At 39.0% G+C, this 27,264-nt stretch overlaps 1 protein-coding gene and 1 pseudogene across 1 annotated transcript; one reads left to right on the top strand and one right to left on the bottom strand.

Annotated features, from left to right (window-relative positions):
• Positions 1-11,311: 11,311 nt before the first annotated feature.
• LOC129497391 (L-lactate dehydrogenase B chain-like) lies at positions 11,312-12,409 on the bottom strand. Its single transcript, XM_055306248.1, has one exon. The coding sequence runs from the start codon at positions 12,392-12,394 to the stop codon at positions 11,390-11,392; it is 1,005 nt and encodes a 334-aa protein (XP_055162223.1). The 5' UTR covers positions 12,395-12,409; the 3' UTR covers positions 11,312-11,389.
• Positions 12,410-18,744: 6,335 nt separating this feature from the next.
• LOC129496892 (FAU ubiquitin-like and ribosomal protein S30) lies at positions 18,745-19,165 on the top strand (annotated as a pseudogene).
• The last annotated feature ends 8,099 nt before the right edge of the window (positions 19,166-27,264 follow it).

Genomic DNA, 27,264 nt, shown 5'->3' with positions numbered 1-27,264 from the left:
TTAAAAAAATAAAACATTTGTCACTAAAATCAGGGTATGTGGACCACACAGTGCTAAAGAGTATTACAAACACACATTTCTATACGGACTCAAGCAACCTCAGTTAAATGCAGCTTCAAGGGGTACCTGGGTGGCTCAGTCAGTTAAGCATCTGCCTTCAAATCAGGTCATGATTCCAGAGACCTGAGATCAAGCCCCGCATAGACCCCCACATCAAGCCCCACATTGGGCTCCCTGCTTGGCAGGGAGTTTGGTTCTCCTTCTATCCCTCCCCCTGGTCATGTTCTCACTTGCTCTCTCAAATAAATAAATAAAATCTTTTTTTAAAAATGGACCTTCAGGGGATCCCTGGGGGGATCGGTGGTTTGGCGCCTGCCTTGGGCCCAGGACATGGTCCTGGGGTCCCGGCATCAGGTCCCACATCGGGCTCCCTGCGTGGAGCCTGATTCTCCCTCTGCCTCTCTCTCTCTCTCTCTCTCTCTCTCTCTCTCTCTCTCATGAATAAATAAATGAAATCTTAAAAAAAATGCACCTTCAGGGATTCCTAGGTGGCTTAGCAGTTGAGAGTTTACCTTTGGCTCAGGGAGTGATCCTGGAGTCCTATATTGGACTCCTTGCAGGAGCTTGTTTTTCCCTCTGCCTATGTCTCTGCCTCTGTGTGTGTCTGTCATGAATAAATAAATACAATCTTTTTTAAAAAATGTGCCTTTAACATAGGTCATTAAAAAGTAGTACTTGCGTCCTAAACAGTGTTTCATACAGACACAGATCACCCATGGAGATCTGTGAAATGTGAGTTTCAACATGACACTAAAGAAAGAATTCTTTGCAACCACTCAGTACTAAACACTATGTGTCACAGAGCACCATACTGAATCAATCATGTATCAAGGTAGACTAAACACAGTGTTTCAGCTTATGTCACTAAAGATAAAATTATATGCACCACATAGTGTCGGCACCATATGGACTCAATATGGTGATTCCATATTGATTCTATATAAGTATCAGTGCTAATATATGCACTGAGCTCTTTTAACACAGTTTCATTATGTCACCCTAAAGAAAGAAGCCCAGATACCATAAAAGGCTAAACTCAGAGATATCATATGCTAAGTAAATAATAACACAGAGCTATGTTACTACAACACACAACAACTGTTTACAAAGAAAGGACTTCAAGCCCCACACAGTCTTAAGCATAAAGTTATTCACAAAGATGCTGCTGTACGGTGGAAAACATGTACTTGATGTGTAAAAGCAGAGTTTTATTATATGTTATCAAAGAAAGGAACACATGCACCATATAATCCTACACACAGTGTGACGTAATTATATCACTGTACTGAATCAATCACGTTCCCAGTTCTAATAACACAGAATTTCAACATTTTTCAATAAAGAATGAGCACAGTTCTACACAGCAAAGGAAATCATCAATGAAATGAAGAAGCAACCTGACAAATAGGAGAAAGTATTTGCAAACCACTCTTATCTGATAAGGGGTTAAAATCCAATATATGTAAAGAATTCATACAACTCAACAGAAAAAAAATCAAATCAATTTTTTTTAAAAATGGGCAAAGGATCAGAATAGACATTTTCCCGAAGAAGATATACAGATGGCCAATAGGTACATGAAAACTGCTCAACATCACTAATCATCAGGGAAATGCAAATCAAACCCCCAATGAGATAGCACTTCATACCTGTTAGAATGGCTAGAATCGAAAAGACAAGATATAAGTGTTGATGAAGATGTAGAGAAAAGGGAAATCTTGTACACTGTTGGTAGGAATGTTGATTGGTGCAGCTGCTATGGAAAACAGTATGGAGGCTCCTCAAAAAATTAAAAATAGAAAATACCATATGATCCAGCAATTCTACTTCTGGATATTTATTTGAAGGAAACAAACCACTAACTCAAAAAGATATCTGTGTACTCATGTTCATTGAGACATTATTTATAATAGCCAAGATATGGAAGCAACCTAAATATCCACTGATGGATGAATTGGTAAAGAAAATGTCACACACACACACACACACACACACACACACACACACTGGAGTATTATTAAGCAATAACAAAAGGAAATCTTGCCATTTCCAACAACATAGATGGACCTTGAGGGCATTATTATTTTTTTGCTTTTTTAAAAATTTTTTAATTTTTTTTTGCTTTTTAAAACTTTATTTCAACATAACTATGCTTACAGAAATATACTCATATTGGTTAATAGAATGCAATTTAAGTTTAACTTATCCTACAAAATTTGGACCAGAAACTTGGTACTTGGTTTAAGCTTAAAAAAAAAAAAGGATTTGCAATCTGGTTTCTTTTTCATATATTACAAATATATATATAAAATATTCTCCCATCAAATACTGCTAAAGCAGGCAGCAAGAAGCTTGAGAAGTTAACCATTGGTTTCTCTGAAAAATAACATGTATTGCACTATAAAAGTTTATAAAATTGAGGGCATTATTCTAAGTGATGTAGATCGGAGAAAGCCAAATTATTATAAGTGATCTCACTTATATGTGGAATCCTAAAATACACATGCAAACACACACAACAAAAAACAAAACCTGAGTCTGTAGACACAGAGAACAGATTGATAATTGCCGTGGTAGGAAATGGGTGGTAGGAAATGTACAAAATGGGGGAAGGTGGTCGTCTGTACAATTCCCTATTAAAAACAAATAAGCCTTGGAGATGTCATGTGCAGCATGGTGACTATAGTTAATGTACTGTGTTGTATATTTGGAAGTTGCTAAGAGAATAGATCTTAAAAGTTCTCATCACATGAAAAACATTGTAACTGTGAGGTATTGGATGTTAACTAGATTCATTGTGGTGGTAATTTCACAATATATACGAATATAGAATTATTATGTTTCAGTAGACTTCTCGCTGAGCAGGGAGGCTGATGTGGGGCTTGATCCTGAGACTCTGGGATCATGACCTGAATGAATTGGAGGCAGGTGCTTAACCAACTGAGCCACCCAGGTACCCCTATATCTCAATTTTTAAAAAGACTTTATTTATTCATTCATGAGAGACACATAGAGAGAGGCAGAGATGCAGGCAGAGGGAGAAGCAGGCTCCCCGCAGGGAGCCCGATGCGGAACTCGATCCCAGGACCCTGGGAAGACGACCTGAGCTGAAGGCGGATGCTCCACCACTGAGCCACTTAGGGGCCCCTATATTTCAATTTTTAAAAAAGAACCCAAAACAAGAGAATAAGCAGAGGCAGCACACAGTGCTAAATACAGCGCTTTACCAAAACTGTACTGATTCAATCATGCACCCTGTTCTGTTAGATGCAGAGTTGGTTTTTTTTTTAAGATTTTATTTATTTATGAGAGACACAAAGAGAGAGAGACAGAGAGAAAGAGAGAGAGAGAGAAGCAGGCTCCATGCAGGGAGCCCGATGTGGGACTCTATCCCGGGACTCCAGGGGAGTCCTGGGCTGAAGGCAGGCGCTAAACCACTGAGCCACCCGGGCTGCCCTAGATGCAGAGTTTTATTGGTTATGTAGTCTCATACTACATACTAAGTAAGAGTATTTAGTTACATGTTACTAAACACAGAGTAACCCACCACTCTCTGCAAAATACAGTGTTTTACACATCTACCTCTCCTGAATCAATCATGGGAATAGGTCAGGTAAACAGTGTATCAACATACATCACTAAAGAAAGTTGGACGTGCATGATACAGTATCAAACAGGGTTTGTAAGAGACATCATTAGGCTGAATTTATTACAAACGTAGCTTGTAGAACACAGGTTTCAACACATGGCCTGAAGCAAAAGAGTACATGTGCTAAATGTTTTGCGTGACACCACTGTTCTGAGTCGACCATGCACCTAGCTCCCATGAGTATAGTTTCCACACACATCGGTAAGAGAGGAAGGAGCACCTGCACCACCCAGGGCTAACCAGAACCTCACAGAGATATCACGACCCTAAGTCAATCTCTCACAAAACTCCTTCAAACACTGAGGGCCAACATGTATCACAAGTGACAAAATACATGAATCACGCCATGTTAAACACCATGGATATCACTATATTTTAATCATTTATGCACATAGTCCTTCAAACACAGGGCATCAGAATTTATTACAAAAAATGGAGTGCATGCACAACTATGTGCTAATGTCACTAAAGAGGAGTAAATGATGCAGAATTTTTTTTTAAAAGCTTTTGTTTGTTTATTTATTTGAGAGAGAGAGAGCAAGAGAGTGCAAGCAGAGGGAGGAGCAGAGGAGGAGGGAGAGGGAGGGGGAGAGAGGGGGAAAGAATCTCAAACAGACTCTGTGCTCAGGGTAGAGCCCCACGTGGGCTCAGTCTCATGGCGCTGAGATCATGACCCCAGTCAAAACCAAGAGTCGGACTCTCAACCAACTGAACCACCCAGGCAGCCCTGATGCATAAATTCTTAATCACAATGGTTCAACGAGATGTCACCATGACAAAGAAAACATGCACCTCGTTCTGGCAAGGCAGAGTTTCTACAGATGGCACCCAATAAAGAGGGCATGTATGGCAGAGAACTAACTATGTCATAGTCTTCTCTATACTGAATCAAATCACACATAGAGCTCTGATACAGAGTTTCGATAAATGGCAATAAAGATGTGAGTACACACACTAGGTCACACACATTCCCACAGACATCTATGTACGGAATCAGTCACCACCTACCATAGTTATATGAAGAGTTTCAACACATGTCACTAGATCGAGCAAATCAATCTACACAGGGCTCAACAGAATGCACCACTGGAGGGGCACCTGGGTGGTTCAATGGTTGAGCATCTGCCTTTGGCTCAGGGCGTGATCCTGGGGTCCTGGGATCGAGTCCTATATCAGACTCCCCAAAGGGAGCCTGCTTCTCCCTCTGCCTTTGTCTCTGCCTCTCCGTGTGTCTCTCTGTCTCTCATATCATGAATAAATAAATAAATAAAAATCTAAAATAAAGAATGCAGCATGCAGACATTATACACGGAATCATTCAGGCACCCAACTCTGTTATAAAAAGTTTCCACTTGAGTCACTAAAGAAAGGAGTATTTGCACCATACAGTGCAAAACACACTCTTCCACAGAGATGTCACTCTAAGGTATAAATCACATACTTTGGGCTTTTATTCCAGTGTCAACATCTGTCACTTGGTGACATGCCCCACCTACTGCTGAGCAGTTTCTCACAGAGACTTCACTTTCCAGAATCAATCATGTACCAAAGCTATTTTTAAAACACTTTTAAGCACATGCTGCAAAGGTACACATCCAACATACAATGCTAAACACAGTAGGTGTGTCCATGATTCAGTACAGAGCCATCTCTGTGACACACTGTGATTAGTGCTATGTGGCACGTGAGCTTTTCTTTAGTGACATATGTTGAAACTCTGTACGTACAAGATAGAGGCATGAATCATTCAGTTTGGTGATGCCTCTGTGAAATACTGCATTTAGAACAGCATGGTGCATCTGCTCCTTTCCCGTGACTTGCTGAAACTCTCTTTTTAGCAAAAATAGGTGTGTGATGAATTTAGCATACTGAGGTCACTGTAAAACTGTGTGTTTAGCACCACGTGGTGCATATATTCCTATTTTAGTGACCTATGGTGAAAGTCTGTTCAATAAAACTTAGTACATGATTGAATCCTTATCAAAATGTCTCTGAAATTGTGTCATTAGTACAGTGTGGTGTGTTCTGTTTTCTTTAGTGATATATGTTGAAAAATTGTACTTATTCAACATAGGTGTGTGACAGATTGAGTGGAGTGATTTCTCTCTGAAACAGTGTTTGGCACTGAGTGCTGCTTGTACATCTTTGAGATGTTTTAAAACTCTGAATTTTAATGGTAGTCGCATAATCGATTCGTTTCATGGTTTCTCCGTGAAATACGTTTTAATCAATGTTTGGTGAATGTATTCTTTTCTTTAATAACATATGTGAAAACTGTGCTTATTATAACTAGGTTTTTTATTCACTATCATGATATGTCTCTGAAACTGTTTAGCAATGTGTAGTGCATGATATTTGTATGAACTGTGTTTGACAGAGCAAGGGGCATGATTGATTCATTGTAACGATGATATCTCTGTGAAGCAATGCCATTATCACTGTATAGTGCATATACTTTTTTTAGTGATATATGTTGAAACTATTTTACTGAGCTATTTGCATAAGTGAATAATCATAATGCTATATCTGTGAAACACCGTATTTAGAAGTACAGGGATCGCGAAATTCATTCTTCTGTGATACATCTATAAACACTGAGTTAAGGGCCACCTGGGTGGCTCAGTCGGTTGAGTGTCTGCTTTTAGCTCAGGTCATGATCCTGAGTCCTGGGATTGAGCCCTGTGTTGAGCTCCCTGTTTAGGTAGAGTCTGCTTCTCCCTCTCCCTCTGACCACCCCCCCATTCATGTTCTTGGGTGTTCTCTCTCACAAATGAAAAAATTTAAAAATATTTTTAAAAAAACCCAAATACTGCATTGAGCAGAGTTAGGTGCATAAAAGAAGCTCAGTGTTATCTCTGAGAAATATTGTCTTCAGAAGTGCACAGTTCAGGGGCGCCTGGGTGGTACAGTTGGTTAAATATCCAACTCATGGTTTTGGTTCAGGTCGTGATCTCAGGGTCATGAGATTGAGCCCTGCGTGGGGCTCTGCACTCAGCTTAGAATCTGCTTGGATTTCTCTCTCCCTGTCCCTCTGCCTCTCCCCACCTGAGTACTTTCTCTCTCTCTCTCTCTCTCTCTCTCTCTCTCTCTCCCTCTCTCCCTCTGTCTCCCTCTCTCTCTCTCTAAAGTAAATGAGTACAGGGACGCCTGGGTGGCTCAGCGGTTGAGCACCTGCCCCTGACTCAGGGCATGCTCTGCGGTCTCAGGATCAAGTCCCACATCGGGCTCCCTGCCTGGAGCCTGCTTCTCCCTCTGCCTACATCTCTGCCTTTCTCTCTCTGTGTCTTTCATGAATAAAGAAATAAAATATTAAAAAAAATAAACGAGTACTTTTTTTACAGTGTAGAATTACTGTAATTCATTCATTGGTTGCCCATGTTTTAAAACTCTGTAAAGTCGAGCTAGGTGTGTGAGTGAATAAGTTTCTTGCTCTCTCTGTGAAGCACTGTGTATAAAAGGGTGCAGTCCATGTATTTCATCCTCTAGTGTTAAATATTTGAACTCTGTGTTTAACTGATCTAGGTGTGTGTGTGAACGAGCATAGTGTTATCTATGTGAAACACATCATTTAGAAATCTGTGAATATGTACCTTATCCTTCTGTGACATGGTTAAAGTCTGTTTACAGGATTAATTTGTGAGTAACTTGGGGGGAATACTGTTACTCAATGAACCTCTGGGTTGAGATGTGTGTGATGATTACAATATGTTCTTTGGCTATAGTTTCACACTGTGTCCATCAGTGCTGAGCATGTGTGTGAAGGCACATAGTATCATCTCTGTGAAAAACTGTGTTTAAAAGCATGTGGTATGGTAACTCATTCTTCTATGGAAATGTTTAAACACAGTGTCTAGATTGCAAAATGCAATTCTGTTTAACTGAGCTGGTTGCATGAGTTCATGAGTATTGTTTTCTATATTAAAAACTAGGTTCGGGGATCCCTGGGTGGCTCAGTGGTTTAGCGCTTGCCTTTGGCTCAGGGCGCAATCCTGGAGTCCCGGGATTGAGTCCCGCATCAGGCTCCTGGCATGGAGCCTGCTTCTCCCTCCTCCTGTGTCTCTGCCTCTCTCTCTCTCTCTCTCTCTGTCTATCATAAATAATAAATATTAAAAAAACTAGGTTCAAAAGGACACAATTCATGTATTTCATGGTTCAGTTTCACCTGTCTAGGTGCATGAATGAATGAACACAGTGTTATGTCTGTGAAATGGTAGGTTTAGAACATTGTGATTCATGGAATTCCATTCTTCTGTGATCTATCACTCCACTCTGTGTTTTACAAAACTAAGTGTGAGGGTGAATGTGTTCAGTGTAATCTCCCTGAGACACTGTGTTTGGAAGCTTATAGATCATGTACTTCATTCTCTAATACATGATTAAACACTACTTAAGGGAACTACGGGAATATGTGAATAAGCATAGTATTATCTCAGTGAAAAGCTGTATGGAGAAGTGTGCAGTTCAGGTAATCTGTTATTTTATGATATGCACTTGAACACAGGGTTTAATGAAGTAATTGGCAAGTATATGACAACACTTGTATGGTTCCAGTACTTTATTCTTATGGGACACAAGTTTCAACTATAAATTTAACTGAGACAAGTGGATGAGTAGATGAGTATGGTGTTATATGTGAAACACTGTCTTGAGAGTATAGTTCATGTACTCCATTCTTCAGTGATACATATTAATCACTGTTTTTAACAGAGATAGACACATGATGAATGAATATAGTGATACATCTTTGAAAAATCTGTTTAGGAGTATGTGATTTATGTACTTCATTCATCCACAATACATGCTTAGATGCCTTTTTAACTGAACTAAGTACATTAGCAAACAAGCATAGCATCTCGTGAAACACCATAAAAGGGTGTTGTTCATTATGTCATTAAAAAAGATTTTAATTATTTATTTTAGAGAAAGAGAACACATAAGCAGGGGAGGGGAAGAGGGGGAAAGAGAGGGACAGACTTGGCGCTGAGCACAGAGCCTGACCCAAGGCTTGATCTCACAACCCTGAGATCATGACCTCAGCCAAAACCAAGAGTCTGATGTTCAACCAACTGAGCCACCCAGGGACCTCTTACTTCATTTTAAGAAATACATGTTAAAATACTGTGTTTAAAAAGTCTATGTAGGTGAGAAAAATAGCAAATTAGGAAGCTGCAAGCTCTAGTAATCCTAAGTATGATTATCAGTCAATTTCTCACTGTAATCATGGGAGTCAGGACAGTTGGTGTATTTTAGGTACTAGAGGGGAAATTTTGTCATCTGAGAATTCTGTGCCCAGCAAAATTATCCTTCAAAAATAGAGGAGAGTGATTAAGACTAGCGAGCTGTACACTTAAAATGGTCAAGATGGTAGGGCTGCCTGGGTAGCTCAGTCAGTTGAGTGACTGACTCTTGGTTTTGGCTCAGGTCATGAACTCATGCCCCATACAAGGTTCCACACTCAGCAGGGAGTCTACTGGAGATTCTCTCCATCTCCCCTTCTCCCCACTCATGCTCTCTCTCTAAAAATAAATAAAATCTTTAAAAATGGTTAAGATGGTAAATTTTGTTACATGTATTTTATTGCAGTTTAAATTTTTTTAATTAAAATTTTTTAAATGAAGGAGAAATTATAACATTCCCAGATAAACAAAAGCTGAGGAACTTCATTAGAATGAGCCCTTCACTGCAAGAAATGTTAAAAGGAGTCCTTCTAGCTGAAATGAAAGAACACTAGACAATAACTTGAAACTATATAAAGATATAAAGATCTCTGGTAAAGGCAAATACCTGGGCAAATATAAAAACCAATATTATAGGATGTCTGGGTGGCTCAGTCAGTTAGTCATCTGCCTTTGGCTCAGGTCATGATCTCAGGGTCTTAGAATTGGGCCCTGTGTCGGGCTCCCTAATTAGTGAGGAGTTTGCTTCTCCCTCTGCCTCTGCCCATCCTGACCACTAGTGCTGTCTCTCTCAAATGAGTAAATCTTTTTAAGTATTATTTTTAAAACTCCATATTATAATAACTTTTTTCTTTTCTATGCAATTGAAAGACGAATACATAAAAATAGTTATAAATCTCTGCTAATGAGTACACAGTATATAAGTTGTAAGATGTGTAAGTATATTAGATGTAAGTTGTAATATCAATAACATAAAGAGCAGGGGTGGAGATTTCCTTATAATATCCTTAATGAAATTTTTGCATGCAATTGAATTTAAGTTGGTGTCACATTAAAATAGATTGTTATAACTTTATAAGTAATCCCCTTGGCAAAAACAAGGAAAATAGCTGTAGAATATACACCAGAATATGAAAAGGAAATCTAAATGTGTCACTAAAAAAAACAAACACAAAATAAGGCAGAAATTTAAGAAATGAGGAACAAAACATACTATAACACATTGAGAGAAAAAAATAACAAAATGAAAAAAGTAAATCTTTCCCTATCAGTAATTACTTTAAATGTAAATGGACTAAACTCACCAATAAAAAAGTAGAGATTGGCAGAGTGGATTTTTTAAAAGATCCAATTATATACTGTTCATAAAATACTCATTTTATTTTCAAGTTTTTATTTAAGTTCCAGTTAGTTAACATATACACAGTGTAGTATTAGTTTCAGGTGTAGTATTAAATAATTTGTCACTTACACACTTCATATCCCAAGTCACAAACTGGAAATATGAGGATAGAAAAGATATTCCATGTAAATACTGACCAAAAGAAACTGAGTTGGCTATGCTAATATCAGACAAAACAGGACTTTAAATAAAAAACTGTTCCAAGAGACAAATAAGGACATAATATGTTGATATATGAATCAATTTATCAAGAAGATATAACAATAATAAACATAAGTGCACCAATCATCAGAAAACCAAAACATATGAAGCAAATATTGACAGAATCAAAGGGAGAAACAAACAGTTCTATAATAGTTTGAGATCTTAATATACTACTTTCAACAATGGATATAACAACCATTAAAGAGATCAATTAGGAAATATGGATTTGAACAGCAATTATAAACCAATAAGACCTAACAGACATATCCAGAACACTCTACCCAACAACAGCAGAGCACACATTTTTCTCAAGTGCACAGGAAACATTTTTCAAGACAGATCATGTTAAGCTACAAAACAAGTCATAATAAATTTTAAAAGATTGAAATTATACAATGTATATTTTTGATTACATGGAATGAAAATATAAACCAACAATAGAAGGAAAACGAAGTTTCACATAGAAATTAAACAACATGCTCTTAAGAGATTATTTTTAAGAAAAAAAGATTTTATTTATCCATTCATGAAAGACACACAGATTGAGGCAGAGACACAAGACAGAGAAGCAGTCTCCATGCAGGGATCCCGATGCAGGACTTGATCCCAGGACTCCAGGATCTCACCCAGGACCAAAGACAAGCACTCAACCACTGAGCCACTCAGGTGTCCCAAAAAACATGCTCTTTTTTTAGAAGCACACTACGGTAGTTAATTTTATTTGTTCAAGGCTCATATTGCAAGCATTAAACCAAGCATGGGCTTTGATCCTGTGAGCCCAGATTCACATATTTAGGAAGATAAAAGCAAACTTGATCCATGTATATGGATGAAAAACTAAAGGCTCACAGTTAATTACATCATGGTTTTAAATTTCTACAGCCTAGAAGCCAGAAGTCACAGATCTTTTAGGTCTTTCTGGATATCCCACAAGGTATCTGCACTTTTCTTGAGCTGGGCAACCTCATCATCCTTCAGCTTCTGATTGATCACACTGGTTAAGCCCCGAGCATTCAGGATACACGGAAGACTCAGGAAGACGTCGTTCTCAATACCATACATGCCCTTCACCATTGTTGACACTGGATGAATCCTGGAGATATTTTTCAACATGGATTCAATGAGATCAGCCACACTTAATCCAACAGCCCAGTTGGTATATCCTTTTAGCTTGATGACTTCATAGGCACTTTCAACCACCATCTTATGCACTTCCTTCCAATTTTCACTGTCATTGTCTGTTCCCATTTCTGGATTCAGTTCCTGAAGAGAAACACCTGCCACATTCACTCCACTCCACACAGCCACACTTGAGTTGCCATGTTCTCCCAAAATCCATCCATGGCAGCTGCTGGGATGAATGCCAAGTTTTTCAGCCATAAGATAGCGAAATCTAGCAGAATCCAGATTACACCCACCTCCAATCACACGGTGCTTGGGTAGTCCACTTAGTTTCCAGGTAACATATGTAAGAATATCCACTGGGTTGGAAACCACAATTATGATACAATCAGGACTGTACTTGACTATCTGAGGAATAATGAATTTGAAGACATTAACATTCCTTTGCACCAGATTGAGGCGGCTCTCTCCCTCCTGCTGGCGGACTCCTGCAGTCACCACCACAATCTTAGAATTGGAAGTCACAGAGTAATCTTTATCTGCCACAATTTTAGGTATCTGTAGAAATAAGCTCCCATGCTGTAGATCCATCATTTCTCCTTTGAGTTTATCTTCTAAAATATCCACAAGGGCAAGTTCATCAGCCAGAGACTTTCCCAGAATGCTGATGGCACATGCCATACCAACTTGTCCAACACCCACTACAGTGATCTTATTGTTTGGGATTGCAGCCTCTTCTTCTGCAACTGGTGCAATCAGTTTTTCCTTAAGAGTTGCCATTGTGCCCCGAGACCAGCGGCTGTAAGGGACGCGCGAAGGAGACCAGGTTAGCAGCGCGCGTCTCCTCCGGCGCAGGATCTGCCCAAACAACATGCTCTTAAACAATCAATGAATCAAAGAGGAAACCATAAAAGAATTTAGAAATATCTTGAAACAAATGAACATGAAAACACTACATACCAGAACTTATAAAATGCAGCAAAAGCACTGGAAATAGGGAAATTTATAGATGTAAATGCTTACATTAAAAAAGAAGAAAATTTTCAAATAAGTAATCTAAATTCTTACTTTAAGGAGTAAGGAAAAAAGAACAAATTAAGCCAAATGCTAGCAAAAGGAAGGAAATAGTAAAAATTAAACACAAATACAATAAAGGATAAAAAAACAAACAAACAGATAACATCAATGGGACCAAAGTTGGCTCTTTGAGAAGATCAACAAAATTAACAAATATTTAACTATGTTCAGGAAAAAATACAAATACTAAAAACATTTCATTCAGGAAATGAAAGTGGGAACACCACTACCAATTTTGCATAAATTAAAAGGATCATAAGAAAGTACTATGGACAATTCTACAACAACAAATTAGACAATCTCTAAGAAATGAACATATCCATAGAAATGCATAACCTTTATATTTCATAAAGAAATAGAAAATCTGAAGAGATCTATAACTAGTAAAAAGACTGATTCAATAATCAAAAGCCTCCCAACAACAACAAAAAAAGCCCAGGACCAGATAGTTCACTGGTGAATTCTGCCAAACATTTAAACAAGAATTAATACCAATCATCAAACTCTTCCAAAAACTGAAGAGGTAGGAATACTCCCTAACTCATTTATGAGGCAAATATTATTCTGATACTGATGACAGTGGAAAAAACTACAAGAAAATGAAACTACATACCAATATCTTTGATGAATATTGATGTAAAAATCCTCAACAAAATACCAGTGAATGGAATCCAACAGCATATTACAAGGATGGTATATCATGACCAAATGGGATTTATTTCTGGAATGCAAGGTAGGTTCAACATATAAAAATCAATCAATGTGACACATCACAGTAATAGAATGAGGAAAAAACACATGTCCATCACAATTAAGGCAGAAAATGTATTTGACAAGATTTAGCACCCATTTGTGATAAAAATACTCAACATACTAGGAATAGAAGGATAATTTCTCAAATAATAGAAATCATATGCCAATGGTGAAAAATTGAAAGCTTTTTACCTAAGGTCAGGAAAAAGACAAGGATGCCTAATTTTATCACTTCTATTTGACATAGTATCAGAAGTGCTAGTCAGAGTTATTAGGTAATACATAAATGAAAAGCATCTAAATTGGAAAGGAAGAAATATAATGATTTCTGTTCTCAGATGACATGATCTTATATGTTAAAAAACCTCTCTAATTTAAAAAAAGATACTGTTAGAATTAATATGGCAAAGTCAACAAAATCAAGGACACAAAATAACACATAAAATCAGTAGCATTTCTGCACACTAACAATGAACAATCTGAAATGGTAATTAAGAAAGCAATTCCATTTACAATAGTATCAAGGAGAGGGATCCCTGGGTGGCGCAGCGGTTTGGCGCCTGCCTTTGGCCCAGGGCGCGATCCTGGGGACCCGGGATCGAATCCCACGTCGGGCTTCCGGTGCATGGAGCCTGCTTCTCCCTCTGCCTGTGTCTCTGCCTCTCTCTCTCTCTGTGACTATCATAAATAAAAAAAAAAAGACTTTAAAAAAAAAACAATAGTATCAAGAAGAATAAAATGCTTAGAAATAAACTTAACAAAAGAAGTAAAAGAGTTGTACACTGAAAACTACAAAAAACTGTTAAAGATATAAAAAAAAGACAATAATAAATGGAAAGACATTCAATGCTCATGGATTGGAAGAGTTACTATAAAGATGTGAATACCACCCAAAGCAATCCAAAGATTCAATGCAATCCCTATCAAAATCTGAATGACATTTTTTTGTGAAAATATAAAAAGCCATCCTAAAGTTTATATCAGAATCTCAAGGAACCCCAAATAAACTAATACTGAAAGAAAAGAACAAAGTTGGAAGTTCACACTTCTTGATTTCCAAACTCACTTCAAACCTACAGGAACTAAATAGCATGGCATTGGTATAAAGACATATGGACAAATAGAATAGAAAGACCAGAAACAAAGTTTCCTAGGTACAGTCAAACTGATTTTAAACAAGGGTGCCAGGATGATTCAATGGGAAATGGACAATCTTTTCAACAAATGGTGCTGGGACAACTACATATCCACATGCAAAAAAAGGAGGTTGAATTTTAAAACTATATACAAAAATTAGCTCAAAATGGGTAAAAACCTAGATATAATAACAAAACTATAAAACTCTTAGAAGAAAACAGAAAGAAAAAGCTTCACAACATCGGATTTGGCAATAATTTATTGGCTTTAATACCCAAAGTACAAGCAATAAAAGAAAAAAATATGTTTGACTTCATAAAAATGTAAAGCTTTTGTGCATCAAAGGATATCATCAACAGTGTGAAAAAGCAACCTACAGAAGCTCTCTCTTAAATGAGTAAATAAAAATTCTTCAAAAAATAAAAAGGAACAAAATTCTCCTACATGCTATAATATAAATGAATGTTGAAAATATTATGCTAGGTGAAATAACCCAGGTGCAAAAGGATCAATTTTGTGTGATTCGACAAATTCACACAAACTGAAAACACAATTATTTTTACCAGGGACCAGGGAAAGGGGGGGGGCAGGAAGTTATTATCTACAGAATACAGAGTTTTAGTTTGGGATGATGAAACATTCTGGAGATGGGTGGTGAGGATGGTTGTACAACAATGTGAATGTACTTAATGCCATTGCAATATTGTTATTTAAACAATAATTAAAAGGACAAATTTGATGTTATGTATATACAATAAAAAAGAAAATCCGGGGGGTCCCTGGGTGGCTCAGTGGTTTGGCGCCTGCCTTTGGCCCAGGGCAAGATCCTGGAGTCCCGGGATCGAGTCCCACATCGGACTCCAGGCATGGAGCCTGCTTCTCCCTCTGCCTGTGTCTCTGCCTCTCTCTCTCTCTCTCTATCATAAATAAATAAATAAATAAATAAATAAATAAATAAATAAATAAATAAATAAATAAAATAAATCTTAAAGAAAAAAGGGAGAGAAAAGAAAATCCCCTAGAATTCAGAAAGAACAGCATTTGAGCCACAGATGGTTTCTTCTTCTTCCCCTTTCATATCTCACCTTGATAAAAATTCTACTCCAGGTATGTAGCCAAGAATACAGGGTTTCCTCTCTCCTCAGCTCCCAATCAAGGGTTATCTTATCTCACGAGGAGGGTTGGGTCACAAGCATTGCTCCTCTCTCTAACTTCACGTTGAAGTGGCTAAATTCCTAATGAGTATGAATGAAAAGTTAGGACCCCTTTTATTCCACACAGTCCTCACCAACAGGATAAAGGCTCTAACCTTGGCTCTAACCTAGACACGCAAGCCAAGAGAGCAAGGGTCCTGATCACCTCTGTCCAGCTTGCTTGTAAGGCAAAGGCTCCATAATGAGAGAGGCATGCAGAGAACACCCTCATCTACCACCTACCCAAAACCCAGTAGTACTTCGGAGACCTTGCCCAAGGGAAAAAGCAGATCATAAGAAAAGAGTTCCAAAGCTATCCATAAAGGAATTGACTTTATTTGAAATAGTGGGAAAGCTCAATCATAAAACACTCTCAAAAACAATAACTCCTCTTAATTTAGGGCAACAAACTAAACCATAGGCCAGCCAGCTTATTAGCCAGAGAGAACTATGCAAAGAAACAACTAGGAAGAGCTAAGAGCTAAACAGAGAGATCAAGGGCATAGATAATGAACAAGAGCACTGCCATTCCAGGGTTACTGCACACCCCCTCAATCCTGAGCCTCAGAGGAGTGACACCAAATGCTATGCACTGCAGCAGGCAGGATGGAGGGAATAGACTTCACTAAAATAGACTAGCCAAGTCACAAAACAAATAAACAAGCAAAAAAATTAAAATAAGCCACAGAGAAGAGGGAGAGAATCCTCATGCAGGATTAATGCAATGTATTACCTTAAGTGTGCAAATTTCATTAAATTTGTTTATTAACGAGATATACAAGCAAGTAAGAAAGTGACCTCCTTACACAGAAAAAAAAGACAGGCAACAGAAATTGTCTGTGAAAGGCACCAGATATCATATTTAGCAAACAAGACCTCAAAGTAGCCATTACAAATATTTTTAATAGAAACCATGCTTAAAGAAGTTAAAGTATCAACTTCTAGCATGACAGAATGAGATGCCCTACTGACCCACTCCCCAGTGAAATTGGTGAACATTATTTAACAATAAAAAACCAACAATTCAAAGCCTATGAAAATGATTCTAAGGGCAAACAGCAAATGAAGAAATATATATTCAAGAAAATCTATGAACATATGGCAAGAAATGCGAGTCTACGGTGTTTGAACCAAGACCACACTCTCTTTCCCTCCCAACTCAGAGACTCTATTCCAGATGCAGCCAAGAATACAGGGCTTTCTCACCATGGACCAAGAACAGAGTCCTTCTACCCCTAAATCCCAGCTAGAGGGCCCTCTTCCCAAGAGGTATAAGACCAGTTTTTCTCATCCTGCCTCCAGCTAGCAACCTATTCCTGAGGTTAAGTTGCATATGAATGTAGTCAAGAGTTGGGGGCTGCCTTCTTCTGTCCAGATTCTACCCATGGAATGAGGGCTCTACCTTGGGCATAATATACTGAAAATAATGGGCCCCAAATACCCTTTTCTCAGCTCATGAAGCAGTGGTTCCATGTCAAGGGAGGGAAACTGAAAGGACAAGTCTCTTGTCCTCCCAAACAGCTCCTTGAGTGGAAGTGTCACTCAGAGATTAAAGGACCATTGTGCCTACCCTTAACTTCCAGACCTCTGGTCAATAGATTTGGGAGGGCAGATCATAAAACTGGCAGCTCCTATTCTCCTCTCAAATAAACTTGAGGCAGAGAAGTTAAAGGGATCTCATGAAAGATTACTCCCCCACCGCCACTCCCCGGCCCCGCCACTTTTCCTGCTTCTATTCTTGCTAGGACCTACACCCCTGCCTTATAGAACAGATAATGTATGTTCTCCTTGTAAAAGTCAAGGAGTTAATTATTTTTTTGAAGTTTTCCACGATAAGTGGGTTCATCATGAATGTTTTCTAAGACCACTGATTCACCAAGACCCCTGGTTCCAGGATATGAGTGACTGATGAAGGATACCTAAACACTTATCTTTGTTCCTAAATGCCTGAGAAGACATGTGCACTGGATCACAATTCTCAAAAACAACAAAACAAAACAAAGAAACAAAATCCATACCCCAAGCAAAGACAAGACTCATCCTTTTTTCCTTTCCAAGTCTCCTAGACATTCTGTCTGTATCTCACTCTATGTCTTCAATAAACTCTGCTCTCACTTCTCAGCTCACATTTGATTTCTATCCTGTGTGAAGCCAAGGATCCTCTTGACTAGTCCTGTGGGACCCCCTTTGGGTCTTTGAACCCAGCCAGCTTGCGTCAAACTGACTTGCAACAAAGCATGGAGAAGTTCAAACCTCACCATGCTCTCAAGAACAGTGGAAATTGTATGGAAAGACAATTGGGTGGAGGTTAATGAACTTAATGGAGATTTAGGCTAAACTATAGCCTGGCTAGTTTGGAAGCAAGAACTGGGGAACATGTAGGAGGAGCCCTCCCAAGGTCGGAATAAATGTCAAACACTGGAAACTATTCTTTCAGTGGAGCCCAAATTTGATTGGATCAGTTTGTAGAACAATGTATGCCCTAAAGATATTGTTGAAAACAATAGAGCAATCAGCCAAAATTTAGTAAATTTAACAGCTAGATGGGGTTAGGAAAAATGGGAAGAAATCCCTACCTACACAACTGTCATGCCAGGGTGATTGTGGGTCTATCCAAAGCTGCATATTTCTGAGGAGCAAGAGAAGAGGCTTAATGCTGTGTGTGTGTGTGTGTGTGTGTGTGTGTGTGTGGTGAGGAGGACACAATACATTATTGTAAAAAAAAAAAATCCAGCTAGTAACTAAAAAATAAGCAAATGATAATAAAAAGCCTCAGAGGAGGGAAGAGTAGTACCTGATATTGTTCCAATAGATTATCTAAAATTTTTAGCTTCCAACAAAAATATTATGAGCCAAGAAAACAAGAAAGTATGACCCAAACAGCAGAAAAAGGAGGCAAGAAAAACTGCCTGTGAGAGTGACAAGATGTTGGATTTAATAGAAAAGGACTTCTAAGTAATAATTATAAATATGTTCATAGTGCTGTGGTGGCCACAGTTCAGTCACCAAAAGGCAGCTCTTGGCCTGTGGCACACCCTCAAGGTGACCAGCCAGGAGACAGTGGCCCAGATCAAGGCTCATGTAGCCTTACTGAAGGGCATCGCTCCAGAAGATCAAATTGTGCTCCTGGCAGTCACAGCCCTAGAGACAAGGCTACCCTAGGTGGGTGTGGAGTGGAGGCTCTGACCACCCTGGAATTAGCCTGCTGTGTGCTTGGTGCTATGGTTCCCTGGCTTATGCTGGGAAGGTAAGAGGGCAGACTCCCAAGATAGCCAAACAGGACAAAATGAAGAAGACAGGCTGAGCCATGTGGTGGATGCAGTACAACTGGTGCTTTGTCAATGTTGTGTCTACCTTTGGCAAGAGGAAGGGCTCTGATGCCAACTCTTAAGTCCATTGTAATTCTGGCTTTCCCCAATAAGGCCACTTAGTTCAGTTAAAAGAAAAAGTTCTTATAACTAAAAAATTAATGATTAAAGAAGTAAAGGAAGTATGATGACAATGTTGCATCAAATAAAAAATATCAGTGAAGTGAGAAATTTTTTTAAAGATTTATTTATTTATTTTTATTTATGATAGACACACACAGAGAGAGAGAGAAAGAGGCAGAGACACAGGAGGAGGAGAAGCAGGCTCCATGCCGGGAGCCTGACGCGGGACTCAATCCCAGGACTCCAGGATCACACCCTGGGCCAAAGGCAGGCGCCAAACCACTGAGCCACCCAGGGATCCCCAAAGTGAGAAATTTTTTAAAAATCTTGCTGTCAATAATTTATTTTTTTGTGATTTTTCCAGGTTTTTTTTGAGTTATAATTGATACACAGCACCATATAAGTTTAGTGTGTATAGCAGAATGACTTGACTTAACATATATTGTGAAACAATTAAGATAGAAATTATTTTCAAAAAAACTGAAGAGAGGGACACCTGGGTGGCTCAGGGGTTGAGCGTCTGCCTTTGGCTCAGGTCATGATCCCAGGATCCAGGATCAAGTCCCAAATCGGGCTCCCCACAGGGAGTCTGCTTCTCCCTCTGCCTATGTCTCTGCCTCTCTCTCTCTCTGTGTCTTTCATGAATAAATCAATAAAATCTAAAAAAAACAAACAAAAAAACCTAAAAAAACTGAAGAAAGATTCTAAGGTTGGTAATACAACAAGTGAAATTAAGGGTCACCTGGGTGGCTTGGTCAGTTAAGCATCTGACTCTTGATTTCAGCTCAGATCATGATCTCAGGGTCATGAGATAGAGCCCAGTGTTGGCCTACACACTGGGCATGGAACCTGCTTAAATTCTCTCTCCCTCCTCTTCTGCCCCTCCCCACTGCTCATATTCACTCCCTTTCTCTAAGGAAAAAAAAAATTCATTACATGGACTCAATAGTATATTTGAACTGGTAGGAGAAAGAGTTAATGATCTGAAAGATAGATTGAGAGAAATTATGGAAGCTGAAGAAAAGGGAGAAAACAAGAATGAAAAAAATGAACAAAATCTCAAAGAACTTTGGAACCACATGAAATGCAGAGTTGAGAAAGGAGCAAAAAGATATTTGAAAAAATATAGGCTGAAAACTTCCAAAATTTATTTTCAATAAACTAACTTCCAGGAAGCTCAAAGAAGTAAAGAAAGGTTTGGAGAAACGCCTCACCAAATAGGGAGTAAGAGCAAAGAAACAGAATATATATATATGGGAAATTCTGGAGTTAAAAATACAATGAGCAGGGGGCCTGGGTGGTCCAATCAGGTGAGCAGCTGATTCTTGGTTTTGGCTCAGGTCATAATCTTGAGGTCTTGAGATTGATCCCTGCATCCAGCTCTGTGCTCATTGTGGAGTCTGCTTCAGGATTTTCTCTCTCCCTCTGCCCCTCCCTCTATGAGCTTATGTGCATGCACGCATGGATGCATATTCTCTCTCTCTCTCTCTCTCTCTCAAATAAATAAATCTTAAAAAAAGTACAATGAACAAAATGAAAATTTGATTAGAGGGGCTCAACAGCTAATATGAGATGAACTAGCAGAATAAAGAACCAGCAAACTTGAAGATAGAGCAATAGAGATTATGCAACTGAAGAACAAAGAGGAAGATAGAATGGATAGAAATAAACAATAGAAATAAACAGACCCTCCAAGAAGTATGGGATATGCTTAAGTACACCAACATACATATAATGGGAGTGCCTGAAGAAAGGAAAAGGAACAGAAAAAAATAATGACTAAAAAAAAAGTCCCTAATTTTCTGGAAAGCATTAATCTTCATATCCAAGAAGCTCAGTGAACTCCAAATAAGATAAATACAGAGATCCACAGTCAGACAAACCAGTAAAAATGCTGAAGGACCAAGGGGAAACCTTGAGAACAGTCAGAGAATGACTCATCACATACAAGGAACCCTGATATGACTTCTCATCAGAAATAATGGAGGCCAGAAGGCAGTGAGATAACATACTGAAGGGCTGAAAGAAAAAAAAATTGTCAACCAAGATTCTTATATCCAGCAAAACTAAAAACTACCTTTTTTTTAGTTTACTTATATATTTTAGAGAGAAGGGAGAGTGCACATTAGTCAGGGGAAGTAGAGGGAGAGAGAGAACCTTAAGCAGGCTCCATGGCTAGCTCAGAGCCCGATGCAAGGCTCAATCTCATGACCCTGAGATCATGAGCTGAACTGAAATCACCAGTTGGACACTAAACCAACTGAGCCACCCAGGTATCCCTAAAAACTATCTTTCAAGAAGGAAGACAAAGTAAAGATACTCCCAGAAAATTTAAAAAATGAAAGAATCATTGCTAACAGATCCATCTTAAAGACATACAAAGAGTGTTCTTCAGGCTGAAAGCAACTAAACTCAGATGAAAATTTGTACACACAGGGAGAAAGAGAGAGAACTGATAAAGGAATTTGTAATCATAAAAAATTACATAAATGCATATTTAATCTTCTCTTTTCCCTTAACTGATTCACAAATTAAGATTTAAGTTGATGATCAAAATTTAAGAGCTGAAATCATGAAACATTTAGGAGAAAACAGAGGTAAAGTTTCATGAATTTGGATTTAGCAATGGATTCCCATATGTAATGCCAAAAGCACAAGCAACAAAAGAAAAACAGATAAATTGGACTCCATTAAAATTACAAATGTCTGTGCATCAAAGGACACCATTTCAAAAGTGAAATGGACAGGGGTGCCTGGGGGGCTCAGTAGGTTAGGCATCTAACTCTTGATTTTGGATCAGGTCATGATCACTTTTATTTTTTTTTAATATTTTATTTATTTTTTCAAGAGAGACAGAAAAAGAGGGGCAGAGACACACACAGAGGGAGAAGCAGGTTCCCTGCAGGGAGCCCAATGCAGGACTCCATTCTGGAACTCCAGGATCACACCCTGAGCCAAAGGCAGATAGATGCTCAACCACTGAGCCACCCAGGCATCCCTCAGGTCATGATCTTAAGGTTGTCAGATCAAGCCCCGCCTCGAGCTCTGTGCTGAACATGAAGCCTCCTTGGGATTCTCCCTCTCCCTCTCCCTTTGCCCCTTCCTATGGCTCTCTCTCCCTCTCTTTAAAAAAAAAAGTTAAAGAACAACCTATAGTATAAAAAATATATTTGAAAATCATATGTTTGATAAAAGTCTAGTATCCATAATATACAAAGAACTCCTACAACTCAACAAAAATGCAAATGATCTGATTAAAAAAAACAAACAAAGAATTTGAATAGAGACTTCTCCAAAGAAGATATGGAAATGGCTAATAAACCTATGTAAAGATTCTCAACATCATTAATCATTAGGGCAATGCAAATCAAGACCATAATGAGGGGCACCTGGGTGGCTCACAGTTTAAGCATCTGCCTTTGGCTCGGGTCATGATCGCATAGTCTCGGAATTGAGCCTCATATCAGTCTCCCTGCTCAGCCAGGAGTCTGCTTCTCCCTCTGCACCCTCAACCTGCATGTGCTCCCTCTGTCTCACTCTCTCTCTCAAATAAATAAATAACGTCTTAAAAAAAGAAAAGACCACAATGAAACATCATTTCACATCCATTAGAATGACATTATTAAACAAAACAACAGTGTTGCCAAGGATGTGGAATGTGGCACTGTAACCCTTGCACCCTGCTGGTGGGAATGGAGAGTACTGTAGCCACTATGGAAGACAGTATGGTGGTTCAGAATATTAAATATAAAATTAAGGTATCATCCAGAAACTCCGCTTTTGATTATATAACCAAAAGAAATGAAGGCAGGCACTTAAAGAGGTATCTATACACCATGTTCATAGCAGCATTATGCCAGCAGCCAAAAGGTGGAGAAACAAATAGGGTATATACATACAATGGAATATTATTAGTCCATAACAGGATTTAAATTTTGATACATGCTACAACATGGATGAATCTTGAGAACAGTATGCTAAATAAAATAAGCCAGACACAAAAGAGCCAATACTGTTTGATTCCACTTATATGAGTCACCTAGAATAGTCAAATTCATAAAGACAGACAGTAAGGTAGTGGTTACCAGGGGCAGTGAGGAGAGAGAGATGAGAAGATGATTTAATGGGTCTGAAGTTTCAGTTTGAGATAGTGAAGAAAGTTCTGGAGACAGATGGTGGTGAGGGCTGCACAACAATATGAACGTACCTCATGCCACAGAACCTGTACACTGAAAAATAATTAAAATGGTAAATTTTATGTATATCTTACCACAGGAAAAATAAATAAAAAAATTTTTGACTGAAAAAAGTGTTAAAGGGTGCTGGGTGAATTGTGACTTGCATTCCATCACTGGGTCACAAGTAAAGGATAACGGGGCTGGGAAAGGAGGAAGCCTCTGGTGCGACTCTCTCTCTTCTGCTGAGGGAAGATGGGGTACAGACAGGGTTTAGCCCCTGGTAGAAAGTGGGGTCTGCCCACCTGTTCCTTTAAAAAAAAAAAGTTGTGTCCTTGTGTAATTAGTGGATAATCTGTAGATTCCAGAAGGAGTTGATCATATAGACATTAAAGCTAATGGCAATACTTTCATCCACAGTAGGTGTGAGGGGAAGGGTGGGGAGGCTGGCTGAGTTCCACAAGAGATGGAAGGGGAACAGGTCTGTGAGCTCCTCTCCCACATCTGGCGGCTGAGTCTATCCTGGGCTAGCCTGGCGCATTTAGGTGGCCAAAGGAGCCATGGTGGTGGCTGTGGCACTTGGGGCCGGGCCTGGCAAGGAGCCGTTGATAAACCCTTAGGACTTGGGGCCAGCACAGCCTGCCCTACCTCCACTGCCTGGACCGAGCTGCCAGCTGACCCACTCTACCCAGCTCACCCCAAGGAAGAAGTAGCAGGGACCAGGGGCAGTGGGCAGGGCTGAGGGCAGACAGTGGGGCTTCTGGCCCACCACAGTCCTCTTACAGGGCCTGAATTAATTTGGTCCCCTGGGAAGACTCGCATTTCTGAAGCCCAAATCTTGAGTTGTGGTTGGGATCATTTATGAGAGTAAGGAGTAAAAATGGTAACATTTGTTATCTTTTGTTAGGTTTTGGCCTCTTTTTATGATTCCTCACACCAGCCCCCTTTGAAATAGAATGCTTCTTTTTGAATATGGGGAAACTGAGTCATGGGGAGAAATAGTGTGCAGAACAAGGGTGCACAGCAGGTAAAGAGCACAGCCAGAACCCTGGCCAAGCCCACTCCACAGCGCTTGTGCTCTTGGTTATATTCAATTTCTCAATGCCCTTCAGCCCTTCAGGAACATGGAACATACATGTAGTTGACCAAGTTGGGTTTTTTACTGGCTGGTAGGAAGGAGAATGTACACCATGGCAACCTATTACAGGATTTGGGCACTAGGTGGATGATTTGAAGGGTTCAAGGAAGCCAGGGATTTGTTCCAGATCAAATGCTATTAGAAAGCAAGGACCAGTCTTACCACTGGGCACTTTGTGGATGGCACAGTGACCTTATTTGCATCTGTTCTTAGACCAAATTATGAAGCGCCTTTGTTTTGTTTCATTTTACCCTGGTCTCAGAGTAACCTCTGAGGCTGATAGTCTTTGAAGTTTCATATGTCCAACAGAACAAAATGGCCTGGCTGTGAGCCTCAGACATGCTCATGATCACATTGAGATGTAGCTATGAATATTAGATCAATTCCAGATGTCAGGCGCTGCTTTTTTCCCTCTCAGTTTCTCTTTTGGCCAAGGACAGATGACGTCAGGCTGCAGGACATTAATTCATGATGTCTAGATTCTTACTTTTGTCAAGATGTTGATTAAGAACAGAAGCATGTGCATTACACATACTCTGTAGCTGACCCAGGGTTAATCTCTGTTTTTCTTTCTGTTGTAGGATGAGTTGTCGGATCACCTGAGGTAACAATGACTGCTCAGTAGTCCATTTAAAACTCTGGATGGGATATATACATCAACTGTAAAATAGTCAAGGAACACACAATGACTATCAATGCTTGAAAGGGGTCTCAAATCGAATAGGTCCCACAATTTGATGGATCTGTTTCAGAGTCAGGTCCTTTTTTTTTTTTTTTTAGCTTTAATCACAGACCATTCCATATGCCCCATAACACTTATGCATGTGTGACAAGATGTGCTATAGCATTAGCACCCCCCTGACTGGCTAAGAGTGAGTCAAAGGCTATACGATTGCCATGACTACTTCAGCTAATGCATTTAGATTCATTTGTTAAGTCTTTAGAACAGAAGTGTCATCTTTGATGACTTCTGTGAAGGTGAGAGAAGTTTGCACACCTTTTCTAGTTACTTGATTCCTTTTGTGGGAGTTGTATTTTGTGGAGTATGCAGGGAAAGGGCACCAATAATCCCTTCTGGAAGTTTTTAAGAATAATCTGTGTTTCTTTTGTTTTACAAGCTTCTGGATGACCTTTTTTTTTTTTTTTGAAAAAAGGATTTTATTTATTTTTAAAGAGAAAATATGAGCAAAAGAAGGAGCAGAGCAGGAAGGAGAGGGAGAAGAAAGAATCTCAAGCTCTTGTGCAGAGCTCCACATGCAGCTTGATCTCATGACCCTGAGATCATGACCTGAGCTAAAACCAAGAGTTGAATGCTTAACTAACTGAGCCACCCAGCCGCCCCTGGATATCCTTTTGAGGACACATGATTGACTGGAATGGTGGTAGTTTTAAATATTTGGATAAATCTAACAATTACTCAGGTTGTACAGGATGTTAGAATACTGTAGAATAAAACCTGATGTCTATATGAGGAATAAATATCTTAGTAGAGTCTACATTATATTGGGAGCATAAATATAATTTATTATAATAGAAATGAGTGAATTAGACTGTGTTTCTAGATTCATGGTCCCTTGAGTCTTCATTGATACCAATACAGTATTTTGAATTGGCCTTTTACTTAGTGCACCTAAGCAGGTTTTGTGGAGTTTTTTTTTTTTTCCCCAGAAATCTGACTTGGAATTTGTAGACTGAATAATTACTGGCACTCATGCAGGGCTGGGAAGAGATCCAGCATGGAAAGGGCTTGTAATACATGGGACTAGATATTGTCTTCCTTGAAAGGCTGTTGTACTTTGTTCTGGAACACAGCTAAGCTACTAGGGATCCATTTGGTCCTTTCAAGCTGTTTGTTAGCAGAAAATCCCACAGTTTATGAAGGAATTCAATGACATTCGGGACCTGACAATGTAAAAGTCACAATGTCCAGTATTCAATTAAAAATCAGTAGGCCATGGATGCCTGGGTGGCTCAGTTGGTTAAACACCTAACTTCAGCTTTTGGGCTGTGATCTCAGGGTCCTAGGATCAGGGTCAGGCTCCATGCTCAACAGGGAGTCTATTTGTCCCTCTCTGTTTGCCCCTACCCCCATGCTCTCTTAAATAAATAAATAAATAAATAAATAAATAAATAAATAAATAAATAAATATCTTTAAAAATAAATTAGTAGTCCTTACTCAAAAAGGGGAAAAATCTTGTCATGGGCTATAACTTGAATGAACCTTAAGGATGTTATGCTAAATAGAATAAGCATGTCAGAAGAGGACAAATATATGATTCCACTCATATGAGGTCCCCAGAGTAGTCAAATTCATAGAGACAGAAAAGTAGAGTGGTGGTTTCCTGGGCTGGGGAGAGTTATTTTTTAAGGGGGACAGAGTTTCAGCTTTAGAGTTTGAATGGTGGTGATAGTGACACAATAATGTGAATGTACATAATGCCACTGAACTGCACACTTAGAAAATGGTTACAATGGTAAATTTTGTGTTAACTATATAGGCATGGAGAGAAGCAGGAAGCAGAAAGACATTACCCATAATCAAGGGAAAATCTATCAGTAGAATCAGATCTCTAAGTGACAGAGATGATGGAATTAATAGAAAAAGACATAGAAAAAAGTTATCATAAATATGCTCTGTGTGCTCAAGAATGCAGAGGATCAGGAGTTAAACAGAAGACATTTTAAAAACAATGACCAGATGTAATTTCCAGCAGAGTAGATATTATAAAGATCAGAGAGGAGAAT

Source organism: Nyctereutes procyonoides, unplaced genomic scaffold, assembly GCF_905146905.1.
Source record: "Nyctereutes procyonoides isolate TBG_1078 unplaced genomic scaffold, NYPRO_anot_genome, whole genome shotgun sequence".
NCBI lineage: Eukaryota > Metazoa > Chordata > Mammalia > Carnivora > Canidae > Nyctereutes > Nyctereutes procyonoides.
Note: the sequence above shows the minus strand (reverse complement) of the source record. Positions and strands in the feature narration are given on the sequence as shown.

Excerpts from the sequence above, each read along its gene's own strand:
- LOC129497391 (XM_055306248.1), bottom strand. The coding sequence starts at position 12,394 with ATGGCAACTCTTAAGGAAAAACTGATTGCACCAGTTGCAGAAGAAGAG.